This window comes from Lottia gigantea (genome assembly GCF_000327385.1).
Source record: "Lottia gigantea unplaced genomic scaffold LOTGIsca_30, whole genome shotgun sequence".
Taxonomy (NCBI): domain Eukaryota; kingdom Metazoa; phylum Mollusca; class Gastropoda; family Lottiidae; genus Lottia; species Lottia gigantea.
This window is the reverse complement of record NW_008708987.1, coordinates 1,890,200-1,908,868: the sequence shown is the minus strand read 5'-3', so window position 1 is coordinate 1,908,868 and position 18,669 is coordinate 1,890,200. Positions and strand designations below refer to the sequence as shown.

Here is an 18,669-nt window from a genome sequence, read left to right as displayed (position 1 = left end):
GTAAACAGGTTTTCTACATTTTTATGTGTATCGGGGACACTGATAGCATCAATTTGCACCATTCCATTTATCAATCAGGCATCTGTAGTTCCTGCAATTCCACTAAAACCAAGTGTTTGATGACGTCTCGTATCTCGAAGGGCCGTGTGTGATAAAGCATATTTGACGATTAGTGACGTCATAAAACACTTAGATTAAGTGGAATTGCAGGAACCACGGGCATCTGATTGAAAATTTGAAAGGTGAACAATGATGCTTTTAATGTCCCCGATAGACATAAAACTTGAGATAACCTCTATACAATCCCTTTAAGTGAAATCATGCGTCGATTTGTTTACTATTTTTTTTATTTTTTGAATATCTATATAATACACTATAAGTAGGTACATGTATATTGAAACCTGAACGATAAGATTAAAAATTATAAAAAAAAAATTTCACAAGTTTCAAAAGGTTATTATGAAGTCTAATTTATAATGCAAACAAAAATCTTATTTCAAGAGACAGAATTATGACATTGATACACTTAAATCGAAAGGGAAAATTTTGAAAAGAAAAATGATCATCGAAATTCAGATACAAAAATGATAATTCAGTACATTGAAATGATAAAGAGTAAGCTTTATCATAATTCAAAAAATGAAATATGTCCTAAACGAGCCACCGTAAAAAACGATTTATTAAACATTATTATGGATGATGTCCTGACATGACCTCAAGCCCTAGACGTATATCAACCGGACATATATTGTGTTTAAGTGTCAGTCGGTTATGATAATGAATGGTGATAAAATACCAATATGGTTTGGGATGATACTTCCAGATTTATCGTCCCATCACGGCACGGTGACTAACTACCAGCTAACTGATATAACAGACTAGGTAGTTGTTTGATAGATGACAAGTTAACGTCTGCTTCCAGCTAACTGATATCACAGACTAGGTAGTTGTTGGTAGATAACAAGTTAACTTCTGCTTCCAGCTAACTGATATAACAGACTAGGTAGTTGTTGGTAGATGACAAGTTAACATCCCCTTCCAGTAAACTGATATCACAGACTAGGTAGTTATTGGTAGATGACAAGTTAACGTCCGCTACCAGTAAACTGATATCACAGACTAGGTAGTTGTTGGTAGATGACAAGTTAACATCCCCTTCCAGTAAACTGATATCACGTCTGCTTCCAGCTAACTGATATCACAGACTAGGTAGTTGTTGGTAGATGACAAGTTAACATCCCCTTCCAGTAAACTGATATCACAGACTAGGTAGTTGTTGGTAGATAACAAGTTAACTTCTGCTTCCAGTTAACTGATATCACAGACTAGGTAGTTATTGGTAGATGACAAGTTAACATCCCCTTCCAGTTAACTGATATCACAGACAAGGTAGTTGTTGGTAGATAACAAGTTAACGTCTGCTTCCAGCTAACTGATATAACAGACTAGGTAGTTGTTGGTAGATGACAAGTTAACATCCCCTTCCAGTAAACTGATATCACATACTAGGTAGTTGTGAGTAGATGACAAGTTAACGAGTTTATAACATCACATTCTAGTAGATAGGGGATTCAATACAGAGATCATGCAGAAATATGAACTGCAGTTAGGTCTTCATATTATTCCTTTATAGTTTTAAAGCTAACTAAAAAAGAAAAAGAAAGGAGTATATCCATAATAGTGTTTTTTAATTCCATAATGTGTAATATTTGTTTACAAAACACAGCAATATGACCAAACATATCGTGTTGACAATCTTTTTAGGTTAATATAACAAAAGACGGACATTTATTGTAGGCATTGTACAAGTAAATACGTTATTAAAAATTATATATAATTTCTTTTATAAATAAAGTAGACTCAAAGATTTTAAATAACAATAGAATAGACATAGACTATAATCATTATAAACAAAATCATAAAGAGATCTACTTTGAACTGAGACACTCGAGCGAGTAGTGAAAACCTGTGAGGAGTTCAGCATTTCACTATGACATCTCCCTTGTATAAACATTACATGGTTTCATATAATATAATTGAAAATAAACGAGATAATCTTAAGTCGGCAATTTGCTAATCTTCAAACGATTAATCCAGCACAAAGCTGGCTTCCTAATTAATTAGTTTAGTCTTAAGTTAAGATAAAAAGGTCATTTCCCAAGTGTGATACTACAATGCACCGATACTAAACCTGGTGGAAACTTCACGGTAGCTCTACCTATCAATTCAGTAACGATTTGCCTTTAAGTTAGACTTTCAAGTGGGTAATCGAGACAGCGATCTTATTGTTTGATGCACGACGCATATCATTGTGTTGCCTGAGGGGAGTGTGTCGACTGTAAGCTGTAAATCTGTGTGACAAACCAGTTCACAGTTAAAACTCATACCTGAAGGGTTCAGGTCTACCTGTCTGAGTTTATAACATCACATCGTTCAGGATTACTAGTAGATCTCCAGATAGGGGATTCAATACAGAGATCATGCAGAAATATGAACTGCAGGTAGGTCTTCATTTTTATTATAAGTTTTAAAGGTTAATGGTTAAATGTATTTGAAGGTTTGATTGGTTGCTATACATGTCTTAGTGCAACCAGAATAGGCCTGTTGAATGTATCAGTTCTGAATTTGGTTTTTTGATGTCATCTGTAAAGTTTGTCAAATTTTAATGGTTTGTCTGGCTGACTGAGTGTCAAAGTTTCCAATGATGAAAATATTGTCTAATAGTACTAGAATCATTTCTTCTAAAAACTACCTATTTGATAACATGTTCCTATGTTTCTGAGACAGAATATATTTGTATTAGATTGTATAATCATCTAAAACCTGTATCTAAAAGAATTTAGAAAGGGTTGGGTATTCATCACGACTCATTTCACGTGAACCTATTCTATACGTCAATATTTAGTATACGGGTGTTATAAAAATAGCAAGTAGCAATGTTGTGTAGTTATCAAGGAGGGAAATTTAATAAGGCTCGACAATCGTCAATCGACGTTGCCCAATAGAATTCATGTAGATTGAGATCCAATATGGAATATAAACCGTACTGATGTTTATCTATTCACATGTTCACTGCAAAACAAACAACCAATTGTAGAAACGTAAATAGACAATTTCTGATTGCGATAAATACACATACATGTACAATGTATTTCGACAGGTATCCTTGATACTTATTACACCTTTATTTACTTAAAACACAATAGAGCAGTTTCGTAAGATACTTACTATCACAACACAACTGTATCAATTGTAGACATTATTTACTGTATAGTACAGCAAGGATATCTTTGCTCATCCGGGTCAGAATCCAAACACGAGAAGTCCTTCATATTATAGGTAGAATAATCAGTAATAGAAGCTATGTAGACTAAACTTACATATATTCTAAAATTATCTAAATTAAAACTGAATGCACATTGAAACCCACCCAGAGGAGCAGAAATATCTTGGATTTTTCTCCATTTTGAACCAGTTTGACCTTTTTATGGGGGTCAATATGATATACAGTTTGCAAATTAAAACAGAATCTATTTTGTATCTGTCGTCTCAAATAACAACTGGTACCATATGCAATCAGATGATGAGAAATTCGCGCCTCAGTAAATTTTGTATTGTATTATTTTTATATTCAGTGACATTAATTGACTTCCTTGTTATATTTTTGACAGTAAGAATTATTTGTCGCCAGATAGAAATAGACGTAAGCATGGCAACTGTCATAACTGGAGAATTTAATGTTTTTATAAATCTGGGTAAGAACGCTTATGACCACAAACTTAATCAATACTTCGCCCAACAGACAATCAGTATCTACAGTATCAGGAATCGTCTTTAGGTTAGTCTGGGATTGGGTATTGGTTGGTAGCTTTAATTCTATGGGGGGGGGGGGGGTTCTTAGAATTCAAATTATCTTAGAGACCCTTGGCTACAAACTACCTGTCGACCAGCTTTGACCATAGAATCAGCTCAAAGTGTCAGAAAGCAGTGGTGTGCATTATGTATCACAGATATTACAAAGTATTAATGTAATGTATAGTTTGTTCTGTTCCAATTTCGATCTTGTTTCATGTTTGATTTAGTGTCTAATTGAAACCGTTGTTACACTCTAAAACATTCGTGATGTCATTACCCGCTTTCCGTGTATTCAATAAATACGATGTTTTCACACTAATATATCATCCCTTATTCATCGTTACTTCCTTGTTTCGGCCAACTAAAATCTTTTACATTCCATAATCAATCTGAAAGGATTAAACATAAGTTAGAAAATCGAAATTACGAAACTAACGTTTCAAGAGATCCATGGACCTTGACTAGGGTAGAACTTCGCTTCGATGGTTTAAATTTGGAGAATGAATAAGGCAACAGGTCGAGAAACTAATAATATTTGCTGAAATTAAAAAAAAATTAGTGTTCCGCTTTGCTGTAGAAGAGATACAAATTACCTATATCTGTCCTTCTTTTATTGTACAGTTCAAAAGCAAAAAGTAGAGCGTACACATTAAATTTGAAAGCAGAGTTTACTGAATAAATGGTAATTATACCCCACAAAAATAAAACTATACATAATGTATCAAAACCCTGGGGGACAAATACTGAATTAATAAGATAAACAGGTAAAGCCTAAATATAACATGTATGTGAATACAACGAATAAGCAGTAAACGTGTACCTATAATTACCATAAAACTCCATTCATTGCGTTTTATTTCCTATAATTGTCAAACCTGTTCGTCAATGGAGTTTTGTTGGACCTTATAGACTGAATTGATACTATTTTTGATATGTTCTGTTATTTGAGAGCAGATGTTTTTACTCCTATTTACCAAGGGAATGTGTTAGACATTTACAACTGTCCAAAATGAGAATCGTCTGATGAAAAAAAAAGGCTATGTAACATACGTTCGCCTTGGTGAACGCCACAGAAATCAGACTTATATAATTATCAGAGATGTCCATATTGTAATAATGATTTTGAAACACTCATTGATATGATTTAACTAAATAAGAAAATATTTTGAAAGATAAAAGTCTATCAAACGAGTCGAGGTTAATGACATGTGAATCTATTTATATAAATCTTGTTTCACTCTTTTATTCTTTGAACGACCAGGTTACTCTGAACCGTGAACATAGATTATCTATTATGATTACGTAAACGAGGGATAGATCAAATGTTTTTACGAGGGGACTAACAAAATTCAACTAAATACTATCTATTCTCTGATGTTTTATGCCTAGTTTGGGGAGTGGAAGATGGGATGTATACCAATAGCAGGCTATCTTACAGGCCTCTAGCAACCATAATTTATTTTCATACGATAAACTATAAATATTTATAACTTTATATATTTACATGTTATTGTGTTGTCAAAATAATGTGAAATTTCAAATAAAAGAATGTTGAAATCATAAGGAAGACGTCACGTTAATTCAAAAATAGTTTTTTTTATATTAAAATAAGTTAAAATATTTGAAAGATAAAATTGAAAAATAAACTCTGACGTAAATGGAAAATGAATAATTATCGGGTCAAATAGTCCCAATTTATAAAGAACGTTTACTTTCACATGTTACTCAACAACAAAACGAATTAGATGAAATAAAAACAGACAAAGTGTATGTAGTTTGCAGGTTCTATAGTTAGGCGAGTTTTTAAACCTCTTTTTAAGCTCTATTTTTAAATATCTGTGATTCCATATTATTGATGTCTGTCCAACTGAAAATGTTTCTTACCATAAACAATACTTATTAGTGCTGGTGTGGTTAGTGCTGGTGTGGTGTGGTGCGATTGGGAATTAAAACCCACCCATTCTTTTCTTGTTTGATAAATTAACACAAACGATGTAAAAAAAACCAACAGCGAATATAATATAAATAAAGTCGGTATAACGATCTAGTAAACATGTTAATAACCACGTTGTCAACTTATTATGCAATTCTACATCTTGATTGATACCTAGAGATGTTTATTACCATATCTGTCTTTGTACTAGTTACATAAACTCAGCTAATGAGCCAAATTTGTCATCTTTGTATTTCACCTGTATTTCATCTGTATTTTGTACCGCAGGTGATTCAAGAAATTTTAATGGGGTCGGGATGACATAGAAACAAAGGAGGATTTATATTTGTCAACCTTTTTTAATGCACATCCGCAGGCACATTCAACTTAATGTATTTATACAACTTTATAGTACATATAAAACCAAAAACAAACATTAGCTGAGTGGATTCTCCGAAAAAGGGCAATAAACAATGTCATTGAGTATTTTCTTCTGAAGTTGGGTGGTAGTTGAGCCACTAGCTATGTTATGAATCTTTCAATCGTTGATACATACTGATAATAAGTACGGCGTCATATAGGCACCTTGGTTAAGTCCAATATTAACGAGAAAGATTGTCCACCTTAAACCTTACTTTTTTTAGGATAACTTTTGAATAACATTGTCAAAACGTTGTCTGAAATGATGAAGTTTCAAGGTTTGTCAACAAATTTTTCTCCTACAGCTGTCCACACTTTCAAAAAGTTAATATGTAAAACATGCAGACAATGAGATGATTAATTGGTCGGATATCAAGTTATTTTTTTCATAAACTCAGACAGAAATGATGTTATTACTTTGACCTATGTCGAGTTTATTTTTTCTACTAACGTGATGTAGACCGATTAAAAAATTAAAATACAACAAAATTACATTAATCGGTAAAAACTGTTCTTTGTTGTGATAATTACTAATTAATAACAGTAGGAAGGTCGACCTTTCAGTAATTATCAACATCTTTTTTCCGTTTGAAATCCTCAAAAAATTTTTAACATGTCTGTGTTTTGCGCATGTTAGTAACTTGCAATAAATCAATTTATAAATACCACAACAGCCAAAAATTCGTTTGATACATGATTTGCGGTTATATAAGAAACGATTAGTCAGGGGATCGGAAACCAAGATGTCGACTTACGTTGATTTTAAGTTGGTAAGTTTAAGATGTTTCCGTGTTGGGTTCACTGTAGTCCCCCGGGGGTAATAAGGATGTCTCCAGAAAGGGATTGTAATAACAATGTTAGTAATTTTTCTTTTTTTGATTTCCAGGAAAAACGGAATGGAAAGGATCCAGAAAATGGGGTAAGTGACTTAATCATTCAGTTCAAAACTTTCTTATAGATCTCAGAATAAAATCCATGAAGGCAATTCCACCATTCTTAACACTGAGAAAACTGACAATATTAGAGCATTTGGAAAATACCGTCATCAAATAAACAGAGGGATTCCACCCCATAATTTCTAGGCACTCTGGTGTGTTTAGATGATCAAATATACCACAACTCTTATACCCAGTCAACAGCAAAATGAATGGATGAACAGCTTTGAACGAAAGTCATAAATTATTTGCAATGTCGACAGTAATATCTGAATCAACTGCTGATATCATAGGTATACTTCTTACAAAATTCCTGTACCATCTTTTATTGAAACCAAATGTAGGAATAGGGTATTATTGTTTTGTTATGTATTGCAGGGTGTTCATAACAAAGGTTTCCTAGATGACAATTCTAAATCCTTCGACGACAACCAGGTTGTTATAGAAGAAGAAACGGATCCATGGAAAGTGTCGAAAGTTATTGTGGATGAAGTTCCCATGAATGGTAAGCATACATATAGTTTTAATCATAGAACGCAATTTCATCGTCTCGTAGTAGTAAGCCCAGTAGAAATATGGCAACAGAAAGACGTCGCAGTTTTGACCTTGACAGGGCACCATTGTTTCAGAGAACGGTTACAGATGTCACAGGGAGACAGTATTAAACACGTTAACAATGTTTTCCAAGCATTCTACGCAAGTCTTGTTGCCTTATTAAAAGGGTTCGACGGTAATAAACCCACAAGCGTATCCCTTTTACGTATGTATTCCTTTCATTGGAACCATTTTCGACAATTCACGACTCTAGCATCGTTTTTCAGAGCTGGATGGATTTGGCAAATGTAAAAGGATCAGTTTAATATTTATTAGAATAATTCTAGTATTGGCCTGTCTGTATTTCTTCATCTGTTCTTTGGACTTCTTGAGTTCAGCTTTCAAGTTATTGGGTGGTAAGTAGGATGATTTTATCTCGCCCTTATTAGAACGGTATTAGTCAACACAGGGAACTACCATACATGCGTTGGTGAAGCACGGTTTGATGCCAGAATACGTACTACCACTAAACCGATATGTTCCTATGACCTGTATTGGTGCCTCGATGGAATCGCAGTTGCTCAAAAGGTGCTTCAGATCTCGTTGTGGGTGTTCATTAGGTTGAGCTCGTGTAATTGATATTGAACCGCATTCAGGAAAGGCAAAGGATGATCTGAACACGCCCCATTTCACAGGAAATAACCATAGTTTATGATGGTCTTAATGATTCGGGGTTGAAAACTAAGTGACCTTGATTTCAAGACCATGACGGTGTGGGTGAGAGATCGACCTCGGCATGACAATGTCGCTCAATCCTGTTTGGTCTCATGCTTGGTTTTATTCTGTTAAATACACAACTATCTGTATTTCAGGACGAAAGGCTGGTGAAGTGTTCCAGAACAGTGAAATCCTATCCAACCCGGTAGCAGGATTGATGATGGGGGTGCTGGTAACTGTACTGGTTCAGAGTTCTTCTACCTCAACATCTATTGTTATCAGTATGGTAGGCGCTGGAAGTAAGTCTTCATAACGGAGTTATGCATCCAAATACGAGATTGCGCATTAAAATTAGTTATACGACTTATTACATGTATATTGCACTGTTTGATCGTATGGAGAGAGATTACACAGGAGACCAAAATATTTGAGACTACCACAAACTCCATCTTCTCCATTAGCAACTTATTGACTAGGTGCTGTTTCGGAACATACAAATTTCCAGCAGGCATTCTGCGTTGCCACTTATATCGCACATAACCAATATTCGATAGTCTTTCACTTCCTCACACAGTCTGCTCCTGCGTACTATTGATTTGGATGACGGCACTAAATGTTAAAAGTTAACAAATATCATGTTCACAATTCTTACTAACATCTTCATTCTTTTAGTTCTGGAGATAAGAACAGCTATACCTATTGTAATGGGGGCCAATATTGGAACCTCTGTTACTAATACCATCGTGGCGTTGGGACAGATTACTGATAAAAACGAGTTTCGCCGAGCCTTTGCTGGAGCTACTGTACATGATATGTTCAACTGGATGAGTGTAATAGTGTTTCTACCTCTGGAAATCGCTAGCGGTAAGAACTTGAAACTATCATTCTGCTTTAGCTACCCATCTCCAAAATTAAGGGCCTTTCTACGTTACATTCGATCTGTTCACAGTGGTATTCCAAGGAAACATTAGTTGAGGGGGGTGTCCAGGGACCACAACACATTCACTCGAAAGGGTGTATGATTGTCCATTCTAAATGAAATGAGGTTTCCTCTTTACTGACCCCGTTTGGACTAATGAAGTCGTTAACATAGTGCAGTGTGAAATGAGGAAAGTGTTGACAGTCCAAATCTCTGCCGACAGGAAGTCGGTTCGTTTTCCCACTATTCAATCAGGCAGCTGGTAAAGTTTGTTTAGTGCTTTCAAATGCGCATCAAAAGACCTTCCCCTTTTTATGAAATTCTAAGTAATTTTCCTTTCGGGCATTAATTATAAAACTCGCTTTATTTCATTTTTATTAATTATACTAAAAGAAAAATTAAAAACCTTATGTTGAGATGTAAAAGCTAAAAGTAACGTAGCTAATGTGAACCTGAATTAATGATAATCATTGTGGAATCCACTATAAGTGTTTAAATTAGATTAAAAGCTGATAAAAGATTTTAAAAACTGGACTCTTTTTACGTCATGCTCCCTTTCTCTCAAATGTTGAATTCAGAAAGGTCGCTCATATGAAACACAATTATTTATCGTTTTACTAAATTCACCACACTTTTTTGTTGTACAATTTCTTTAGTTCATCGACATCCTTGCACTGGGTTACGGGGTAACAGGTTTGTAGGTCTGTCCCACATCTCGCCGGGAGATACTAGTGTCACGGTTTGATACACTCTCTAAATGAAGTGTAATATTTGTTTTTAGGTTACCTGTACCGACTCAGCGGCGCCATCATCAATAGTTTACCTTTGGAACAAAATAAAGGAGCTAAAAAAGATTTTCTGAAAGTTATTACCAAACCTTTTACAACTTTAATTATCCAGGTAAAGCCCTTTTATAATCAAGACTATATGAAATAAATCCTGGTACAGTAGCACTTTGATTCATGCTTGCTGTCGTTTCTTGGGAACCAGGATCAGTGGAAGTGATGTTTTTTTTATTTTGAACATTGCATAAAATAACCCACGAGTAGTATACGCTATAAATGGTACAGTGTAAGCTATCGAAACGTTGTATATCATAACAGACAATGATTACCAGTATTAAGTATCTGACCACAAAAGGCTGTAAAGCCCAATCGTTGAGGACGTGATCCAGAGCCTTTGTTAATTTTCGATCTTTATCTCATAATTTGTCTTGTAGGTTGACAGTAAAGCCATCAATAAGATTGCTATATCTGAAAAGGCATCACATGAAGTCAAACTGATGAAGAGCTGCTGTGACAAGACGAAGCCATTGGCATGTTGTGAAGGCGTGTTGGGTGACACTTCCTGGTTTAATGACAGTATATTAGAATACGACGTATCGCACCGTAGCCAATTCTGTAACGCTATGGGTAGCAAGTGTGTTGTGAATGGTGATGCCTACCAACAACCTTGTATGACCTCCTGGTTGAACTCGACCTATGAAGATATCAAAATCAATTCCACAGACCACGGTGCTTTTAGTTGTTCTAATTGGACAGTTAATCAAGATCTTACTTGCTATAGCGAATGTAAGTGTCTTTTAGACTGGTTAAAAGCCATCTTTAAACTTTAATAATACATAGTCCAATTGACGAATCTTTTCATCACTTCCGGTCTTCATCACCTCGCAACCCTAGCTTCCATGATCACTTGCATGTACATGGGAAAGGGATGTTCTTAGAAAAGTCTCACATGGAGATTGTGATATCGCTTAGACAGTATTTAAATAAAGAGTGACCACGTTCTTTTTTATTGTCATTCGGACATGTACCTGCTAACAATTCCAAGATAAATCTCCTTTTATTAAGCAGTCATGATTCGTATCACCTAAAGCTAAAACATATTTCCCCTCACCGACTTCTCTCTTTAAACAATGTTACAAAATATGTCGTTTATTTTTTCAGGTAACTACCTATTTAAGGGGCTGATTGGAGAGATCAGTGAAGAGGCTATAGGAGCTATATTATTAGTGCTGTCTCTCATCATTCTGTGTCTCTGTTTAGTATTTATGGTCAAGCTCCTCAATCTGTTACTCAAGGGACAGATGGCTTTAGTCATCAAAAAATTCATCAACGCAGACTTCCCAGGATATTGTTCATATTTTACCGGTTACATCGCCATTTTGTTGGGTGCTGGATTCACCATACTGGTCCAGAGCAGCTCCATCTTCACGTCCTCCATTACCCCGTTAGTTGGAATGGGAGTTATCGAACTTGATCGTATGTATCCTCTGACCCTCGGAGCCAATATTGGTACCACGACGACTGGAATCCTATCAGCACTCGCTCAAGACAGTGACAAGCTCGCCGATTCCTTACAAGTCGCCTTCTGTCATTTGTTTTTCAATATTTCTGGTATCTTGTTGTTTTATCCCTTCCCTTTCTTCAGACCACCTATTCCATTAGCTAAATTTTTAGGCAATGAAACCGCCAAGTATCGATGGTATGCTATTATGTATATCTTCCTAATGTTCTTTATATTCCCGGCCATTGTTTTCGCCTTGTCTGTACCAGGCTGGTATGTGCTAGCAGGAGTGTTGTGTCCCATTGCTCTTTTTATCATAATAATCATGGTCATCAAACTTATTCAAAGAAAAAGACCCGGATGTCTTCCCCCATTTTTGCGCAACTGGAAATTCCTTCCAAAATTCTGTCGATCTTTAGAACCTTATGATTACGTGTTTGGTTGTCGGTGCTGTAAAAAAAAGGAAGTAGTAAATGATGGGACAAAATCAAATGGCGTCCAAAATGGACACACGAGCATTCCTATCACAGCTGGCAGTAACACCACCGAGCAAAATACACACATGTAAAATAGCTGATATACTTTTATTCTGTGATAAATTTGTTTCAATATTTTTAATGATAAACCATTTTATGGCTACGTTCAAAGCCTCTTAAACTACGGCGACGCAATGATGGGCCGATAATGGCAAAGCTGGACCTGGTATGGCAAAGTTAAACCATTTAAATTAAGCTAGTTATGGCAAGCCATATATATGAACACTTGGTTATTGAACTGCTTTAAATTTGCAATATGAATTTTGGATTCAAAATGTATGGATGGGGAAATATCATATTACAAATTCCTAATTTGTAATTTGGTCACAATTCGACCAAACGGGACCTAAAACTTACTTGTACCAATTCTTTGATTTTAAATTGAATAAGCTCTTTTTTAATTCACAAAATTTGTGCACATTTTAGAAATGTATTTATTATCACCCTAACATCTGTATATTGCTCGTCATTTTGTTACAAATTCATTATTTTTGCAAGAACACTCACATATAAAAAAGTGTATATTTGTTATTTTAATGTTGGTAAGCCTAGTTTGAATAAAAGGCGTTTATCATTATTTTTGTTGGCGTGAAAAGTGCTTTCTTTGAAATATGGAAGACATTACTGTCTTAGTTACAATATGAAATGCACTGGCCGAAATAAGACACTACACTTTATCAAAAGATCAATACTTGCATTTTCTCACAGATCGATCGATTAAAATAGGCAACTTCGCCAATTTTTAATGGCTTAACCATAATATTTTGAATGTTCTTAATTTTTTTAATGTTTTTGCCCTAAATTTGTTTTAAAATTGGGTCGAACGGTCGATGATTTTTATCGTTTGTGACACCTAGAGTCGCCTATCCTTTTTACCCATTAGGGCAAGCTATTGTCTATGTCAAATTTTTAAATGATTGCCTTTTTAAAGGGGGATTATATGGTTGGTGGGTGTTTAGCCAACCTCGTCATCTAATGACATCCTAAATTACATCAAAGAAATTATAGACTGGACGAGCTGGCAGGCTCAATAAAGTTTTGCTTCGACCAATGTTGTAATTTTTGCTGATTAGATTGTTTTTTTGATATGTTTTTTAAATGGACGAAAGCCTCCAACTGATAAAAATCAATCTCGTACCGGAAGTTTAAATGGTCGAGTTGTCGATTTGAACAGGATAGAGTAAGAGCAATTTTACTTTTTTTAGGGTTAGTCGTAGTCTTAGTTTCGAGTCTGTTTTGACAGACTACACTGTTTGCCAACCGTACATTCAAATAATAAAACAAACTAAATCGCTTATATTGACTGTTATAAAATCGAATTATTAGGCCTCTGGGGTAGTGTACGTTTTCTTTGCTATTTTATCAAAAATTAAAAATACACTAATGCGGTTATATTGACTGTAAAGACTTATAGCTATAACGCCTATAGGGTAGTGTATCTATTATATTACATGACAATTTTTAAATAAAACGAATATCTAGATAAGCCTCTAGAGTGGTGTATCCTGTGAATTACTTGTACATGGTAATTTTGATATTAGTGTGTATAAAGTTAAGTTTGTATATTGTTATTTATTTACGACTATATTTAAAGAATATATTTTTACATATTGTTATTATTAACTTGACATTATTTTCATAAAGTTTCATATGTATATAATAAACATATTTTGATAAAGTTTGGTTTTGTCAAGACCGTAGCTACAGGAAGGGGGGTGGGGGTGGGCTGTCTCCTTGAAAAATATCTGACAGCCGACCAATTCAACCACACACCATTGACCCTCCGGATATATTACTTGCCCCTCCGAGCAAATCATGTCTACCTGCTCTCAGAAATGAAATATCACTGATTGGGTCAAAGAAATACATACGCTCCTGGTATTACAGACAAAATGAATTGTAATTTTCTGTCCTATCGTTCTGTATCATCTTGGTCTAAACTTCAAATTGCTCTGCTACTTTAGGCATAGCCTACATGTATGTAGGGGATATACTTGAACACCAACCTCAATATCAATTCTGAATTATGTGTTAGAAAGGCTGGAGATATATTCGAAGCTTTACAAACATCAGACCTAGTCCGAACCATCTGCCTCTTTTCCAGCCTCTGATAGATATTATGACAGTTATCGGAGTAGACAGCCTACAACTGATATCAGAAAATTTGCAGATAGACTTCATGTCTATTTTGTTAAATTTGGAAATATATCCGCAATGGCATAATGTGTCTAACACCATTTGTTAGTAGGCTACCCCTCAGAAAAAAATGGCTTTAGGCTTTCTGCTAAAATAAATAGGCCTAATATTGGTGAATAAGTGGGGAAATCTTACTCGAAAGTTTACTATAGGTGTTCTAACATGCCGCAAATAAGTCAAATACAAGAAAATATGCTACTGATAGGCAACTATCTGTCAAATAAAAACACTCTAGTTAATACCGAGGGAATATAACGGCTGTGGGCTGAAGCCTACGGTAAACCTAGAGTTACGAACCTTTGAATATTGACTGGTTTAACTAAACGCACTGCCTCAAAGTTATATGCAAAATCTGAGCCTTTGCAACGTGATAACTAAAAAAAGTTGTGATCGAAAATGCTGGAGTGTAATCATTAGAATTTTAATATTTCAATATTCAAATAATTACATTCGTTTACCATATTTGATTCAAATTACATTTCTGTCACTATATGATAAACAAACAAGTCCATTAGTTTCATTTCCGCTTCCGCCAATAAGTTCCTATTATCCAGCCAGAATTTACAATGTAAATACTATAGCGGTCTTTCGAATCGAGACTTGGTGATTTGTTAGTTTCATTCACATTCTAGATTTCACATACAACAGGATCATTTCACGTCCATTCTCAAAATCAAAATGGTTTTTAAGAGAATGTGGAACTTCATATCATTCTGGTACTTCCAGTATACATTAGTCACCTCCTTGTACATGTTAGAACCACTGGAAAGACGAGTTTTTAGTATCCTTTTAAGTTTAAGTTATGATCGGTTGGTAAAAAGGTGTGGTGGGGCTTCTAGTTCATGCATCATGATCTATTTCTGAACACCCAGATCTCTGACGTGAGGGTTGTGAGCTTATTGACTAGCTGATAGCTTTGACAGTGCAGTCAACTAACCCCAATTAGCTTCTGGTCGGTTCAAATTGGCTCTAGGACAATCTTACCATGTTAAGTAATTTTTACACATGATGAAACTTCACCAACCCAGCGTGTCTTTCAGCCATGGTTATTCTTTAGGATTTCCGAATGACAAATGGCGATCTCTTGTTTCTGGTGGAATATTGGACAAATCGACCAGGAGGCTATTGTCTGAGCAAGATCGTTCGATACGTTTTTATTTTGAAGTTTGCCAATTTTTCCAATTTGAAGAGAAGGGTCAAATTCAAAACAGTAGGCCTACAGATAATCTTACAATGACATGTGTATATTATACTGAAAATTTGCTAAAATAACCTGTACCTAGAGGACTCACTTGGACTAGCTTTTAGAACTTTGTATGTTTGTAACTTTGTAAAACTCTATTCATTTTATTTCAATATTTCCTTAACGCGATTTTTAGATGCAATTTTAGTAGCTGTTTTATCAATGTTCTTCTACACAGCCTATCTATTCCTTCCCGGACACGCTCTTATGATGTACAACTTCGCTCGCTATCTAATGGGCCATGTGAATAGCACACACGAGGAAATGTGACAATTACTGGATAGATATAGTATGGTGAATATTGATGTGTAAAGGATGAGAGAGATGTGAATAGAATCTTCAAACTACAGTGGTATAATCAAGCGCAGATAGTTTTTCTCATCAGAGTCCGATTCAAAACATAACATGAGCAATCCACTCTCAACTATGCTGACTAAACATACATTGTGTTCATAACTATTTAAACTGTTTACAAGACATAGAATAAGGTATAGGTAAAGAAGCTTTAGATATATAGATGGATATACAACTATTTCGTTGAGTTAATAAATGTCAGAAATAGTATATCTATATATCTTGTGTTTCTTTAACTATTTAACCAACCTAACAATATATTGGATTGCTCATATTTTTATTTTAAATCGGACCTGGATAAGCAAAAATATCACTGCTTGAACTTTATATGTGAATATGAATGAAAATCTTATAGCTGATTAAAATAATTAAGCTTGTGTATGTGTGGCATCTTTCTACAGAGAAACGAAGACTTAAGTTGGATTTTCTCACTGTTTTGTGAGGCTAGTGAATGAAATATTTTACAATCTAATGTTAATTTTAAAAAGATTTTAATAACAGCAAATTTTACCTACTGAATACTACTCTAATTCTTAGTATGGATGATTTGTTTTATATATTTTTTCTGTGGTTATCTCCACCTTCCAAAAGTAATGATCTGCAGGAAAAAAGCAAAATGAAACATTCAGGCACCCTTCTTCAATATCTATTGAACTATGATAAAATCAGTTTTTTTAATAAATACATTGTTATTATTAATTGTGTGTAAGAATATTTGTAAAGGAAGCTCGGTATCAAACCTGTTTTATGTTAATTGTATGATTTATTTATTTATTCTTTCATATTTTCTGTAATAAATTGACTTTTATATTACTATGGTAACTTGTATTTTGCATATTGAATACTGTTACAACTGGTCCTCTTTACTGGACCACAGTTTATTAGTAGCTTTTACAAAGTGGAATGACCTCGAGTTGTCCTACTAAAATTTGGAATGGTGCAAATCAGTAATTCTCCACTGAGAAGTAAAGTAAAGCTAGCTCTTTTTCAGTTCCCAAACAGTATTGGTTAAGCGATTTACCCACTGGAAACGCACGAAAGCCTGCTTAAAGCCAGATTTTTCCCTCAGTGGAAACACAGTTATTGTTATTGTCTCCTGTTACACATAGACATATGAAATAATAATAAACACAATGGAATATGTTTAAGTTTCACACTTCTTTAATAAAAGTTACAAGGTTCATAATGTTTCTGAATCAACACAATTAAACATGTTGTTCGTACAATATGTAAAACAAGTAGTAAGTTGCATAACTTCTTTCCACTTTCAACAAATAATACAATCTAACTCACTGAATGTATGAAAAAGTTAAATATATTCTCATCCATTCACACTAGTATTAAATGCCCACTTTCAAATAAGGATTAAAATAATGAACAATGTATATTTTCCCTGACTAGAATTTTGAGTAATTTTTAAAAGAATTTAATCAACTGTTTTTTCATTTATAACAGTTTAAAGGAATATCGAGACATTCATATCAAAAAGTTGATAAAATGTCCTAAAATTAGTAATTTTCGTTGATATGCCTTCTTGAATTATCAACAAACATTTAATACTAGCTTTAGTCAGTATTATGTTAGATAATATTTCTTTAGGAGAGTATCTTCTTTTATGGCACTGAACAAAACTTCAACTGGCACCAGTGGTAGATTGTCATCTCCCTAGGCTGAGTGCCTAGATATACAGAACTACGCGCCTGACCTAGTTACCAGAATCAGTTTTGTTGTTTCCATGTAAGAACGACTCATAATTTCATATGCTTTCTGGAGTCCATCAGGTGTCCAATCTCAACCAAAAATAAGCTAAAAACTTAAAATACACAACTCAAAAATCATCCCTCTAACAAATACGACATCTGCTTCACTCTATGTAGAGCAGTGTTACAAATTAGCACCCAACACCCGATTCCAACGCCTCCTGATATTCCTGTAGGCATGGCAACCAGTCTACTAAAAGGTATAAACCAGTCTGATGGGAAGTTAACTAAAGGTTCCGCTCTGTAATATATCACTATGGATAACATCGTTATCGCGTGTAACACGTTTATCCCAATCTTCACCCCAAGTTTAACGTAATTTATATTCTGCTGTCTTGGGTTCCCTAACGCTTTTATTTCAGCTAAATTTTTATCGATCCTCCTTTGAAGCTTCATATATTTAGCGAATTCGTCTGCCATGCTGACTGATTCTTGTTCAGTTTTCAAATCCTTGGCCTGGGCTCGTAAATTCAATTCCTCATCAGTGAGTTTAAAGATTTCTCGACTTATTTTGTTTGACAGCCAGTTGGAATAAGACGGAAGAATCTTAAAAAACACAACTAACAAAAACACAAAAATTACCAAAAACATTTTTGGTCTACCTGAAAAGATAAATGTTTAATGATTATGTACTAGACAAGGACCTGTAAATGACAGGCCAAGACAATGGAATTTTAGAATATCATTATGAAAGCTTATTCAAATTTTCATACTGCACATACTGGACATTGTTTAAAAAAAAAACATGGCTCACATATACTGCTGTGTCTCACCGGACCGCAGGGTTAAAATATAATTACATTGTGCTGAATGAGATATTTGGTGTTGATTAGTTGAGGAAGGATAAATGATTCATTAAATTGTTTCTATTCAATGTAAATAAAACTTTTCTCACAAAACATTTTTTGCACTTGTTTGTGCCAGGATTCAGACAGTAAGCTGAACTGTAGCTACTGGAGGCTTTAGTTCTTATGACATTGA

The 18,669-nt window shown here is 34.6% G+C and overlaps 3 protein-coding genes across 3 annotated transcripts; 2 read left to right on the top strand and 1 right to left on the bottom strand.

The window, feature by feature from the left end:
- Positions 1-2,387: 2,387 nt before the first annotated feature.
- On the top strand, positions 2,388-12,167 carry LOTGIDRAFT_215991 (hypothetical protein; the record flags this gene model as incomplete). The annotated part of the gene is made up of 9 exons (XM_009057548.1): positions 2,388-2,501; positions 7,095-7,127; positions 7,522-7,648; positions 7,965-8,093; positions 8,550-8,693; positions 9,067-9,258; positions 10,095-10,213; positions 10,533-10,701; positions 11,260-12,167. The coding sequence occupies exons 1-9, from the start codon at positions 2,481-2,483 to the stop codon at positions 12,165-12,167; spliced, it is 1,842 nt and encodes a 613-aa protein (XP_009055796.1). The 5' UTR covers positions 2,388-2,480.
- A 2,752-nt stretch (positions 12,168-14,919) lies between these two features.
- On the top strand, positions 14,920-16,741 carry LOTGIDRAFT_189789 (hypothetical protein). Its single transcript, XM_009057547.1, has 2 exons — positions 14,920-15,112; positions 15,711-16,741. Exons 1-2 carry the CDS (start codon positions 15,010-15,012, stop codon positions 15,842-15,844), a joined length of 237 nt encoding a protein of 78 aa, XP_009055795.1. The 5' UTR covers positions 14,920-15,009; the 3' UTR covers positions 15,845-16,741.
- A 1,022-nt stretch (positions 16,742-17,763) lies between these two features.
- On the bottom strand, positions 17,764-18,279 carry LOTGIDRAFT_119246 (hypothetical protein; the record flags this gene model as incomplete). Its single annotated transcript, XM_009057546.1, has 1 exon — positions 17,764-18,279. One exon carries the CDS (start codon positions 18,277-18,279, stop codon positions 17,764-17,766), a length of 516 nt encoding a protein of 171 aa, XP_009055794.1.
- Between the last annotated feature and the right edge of the window lie 390 nt (positions 18,280-18,669).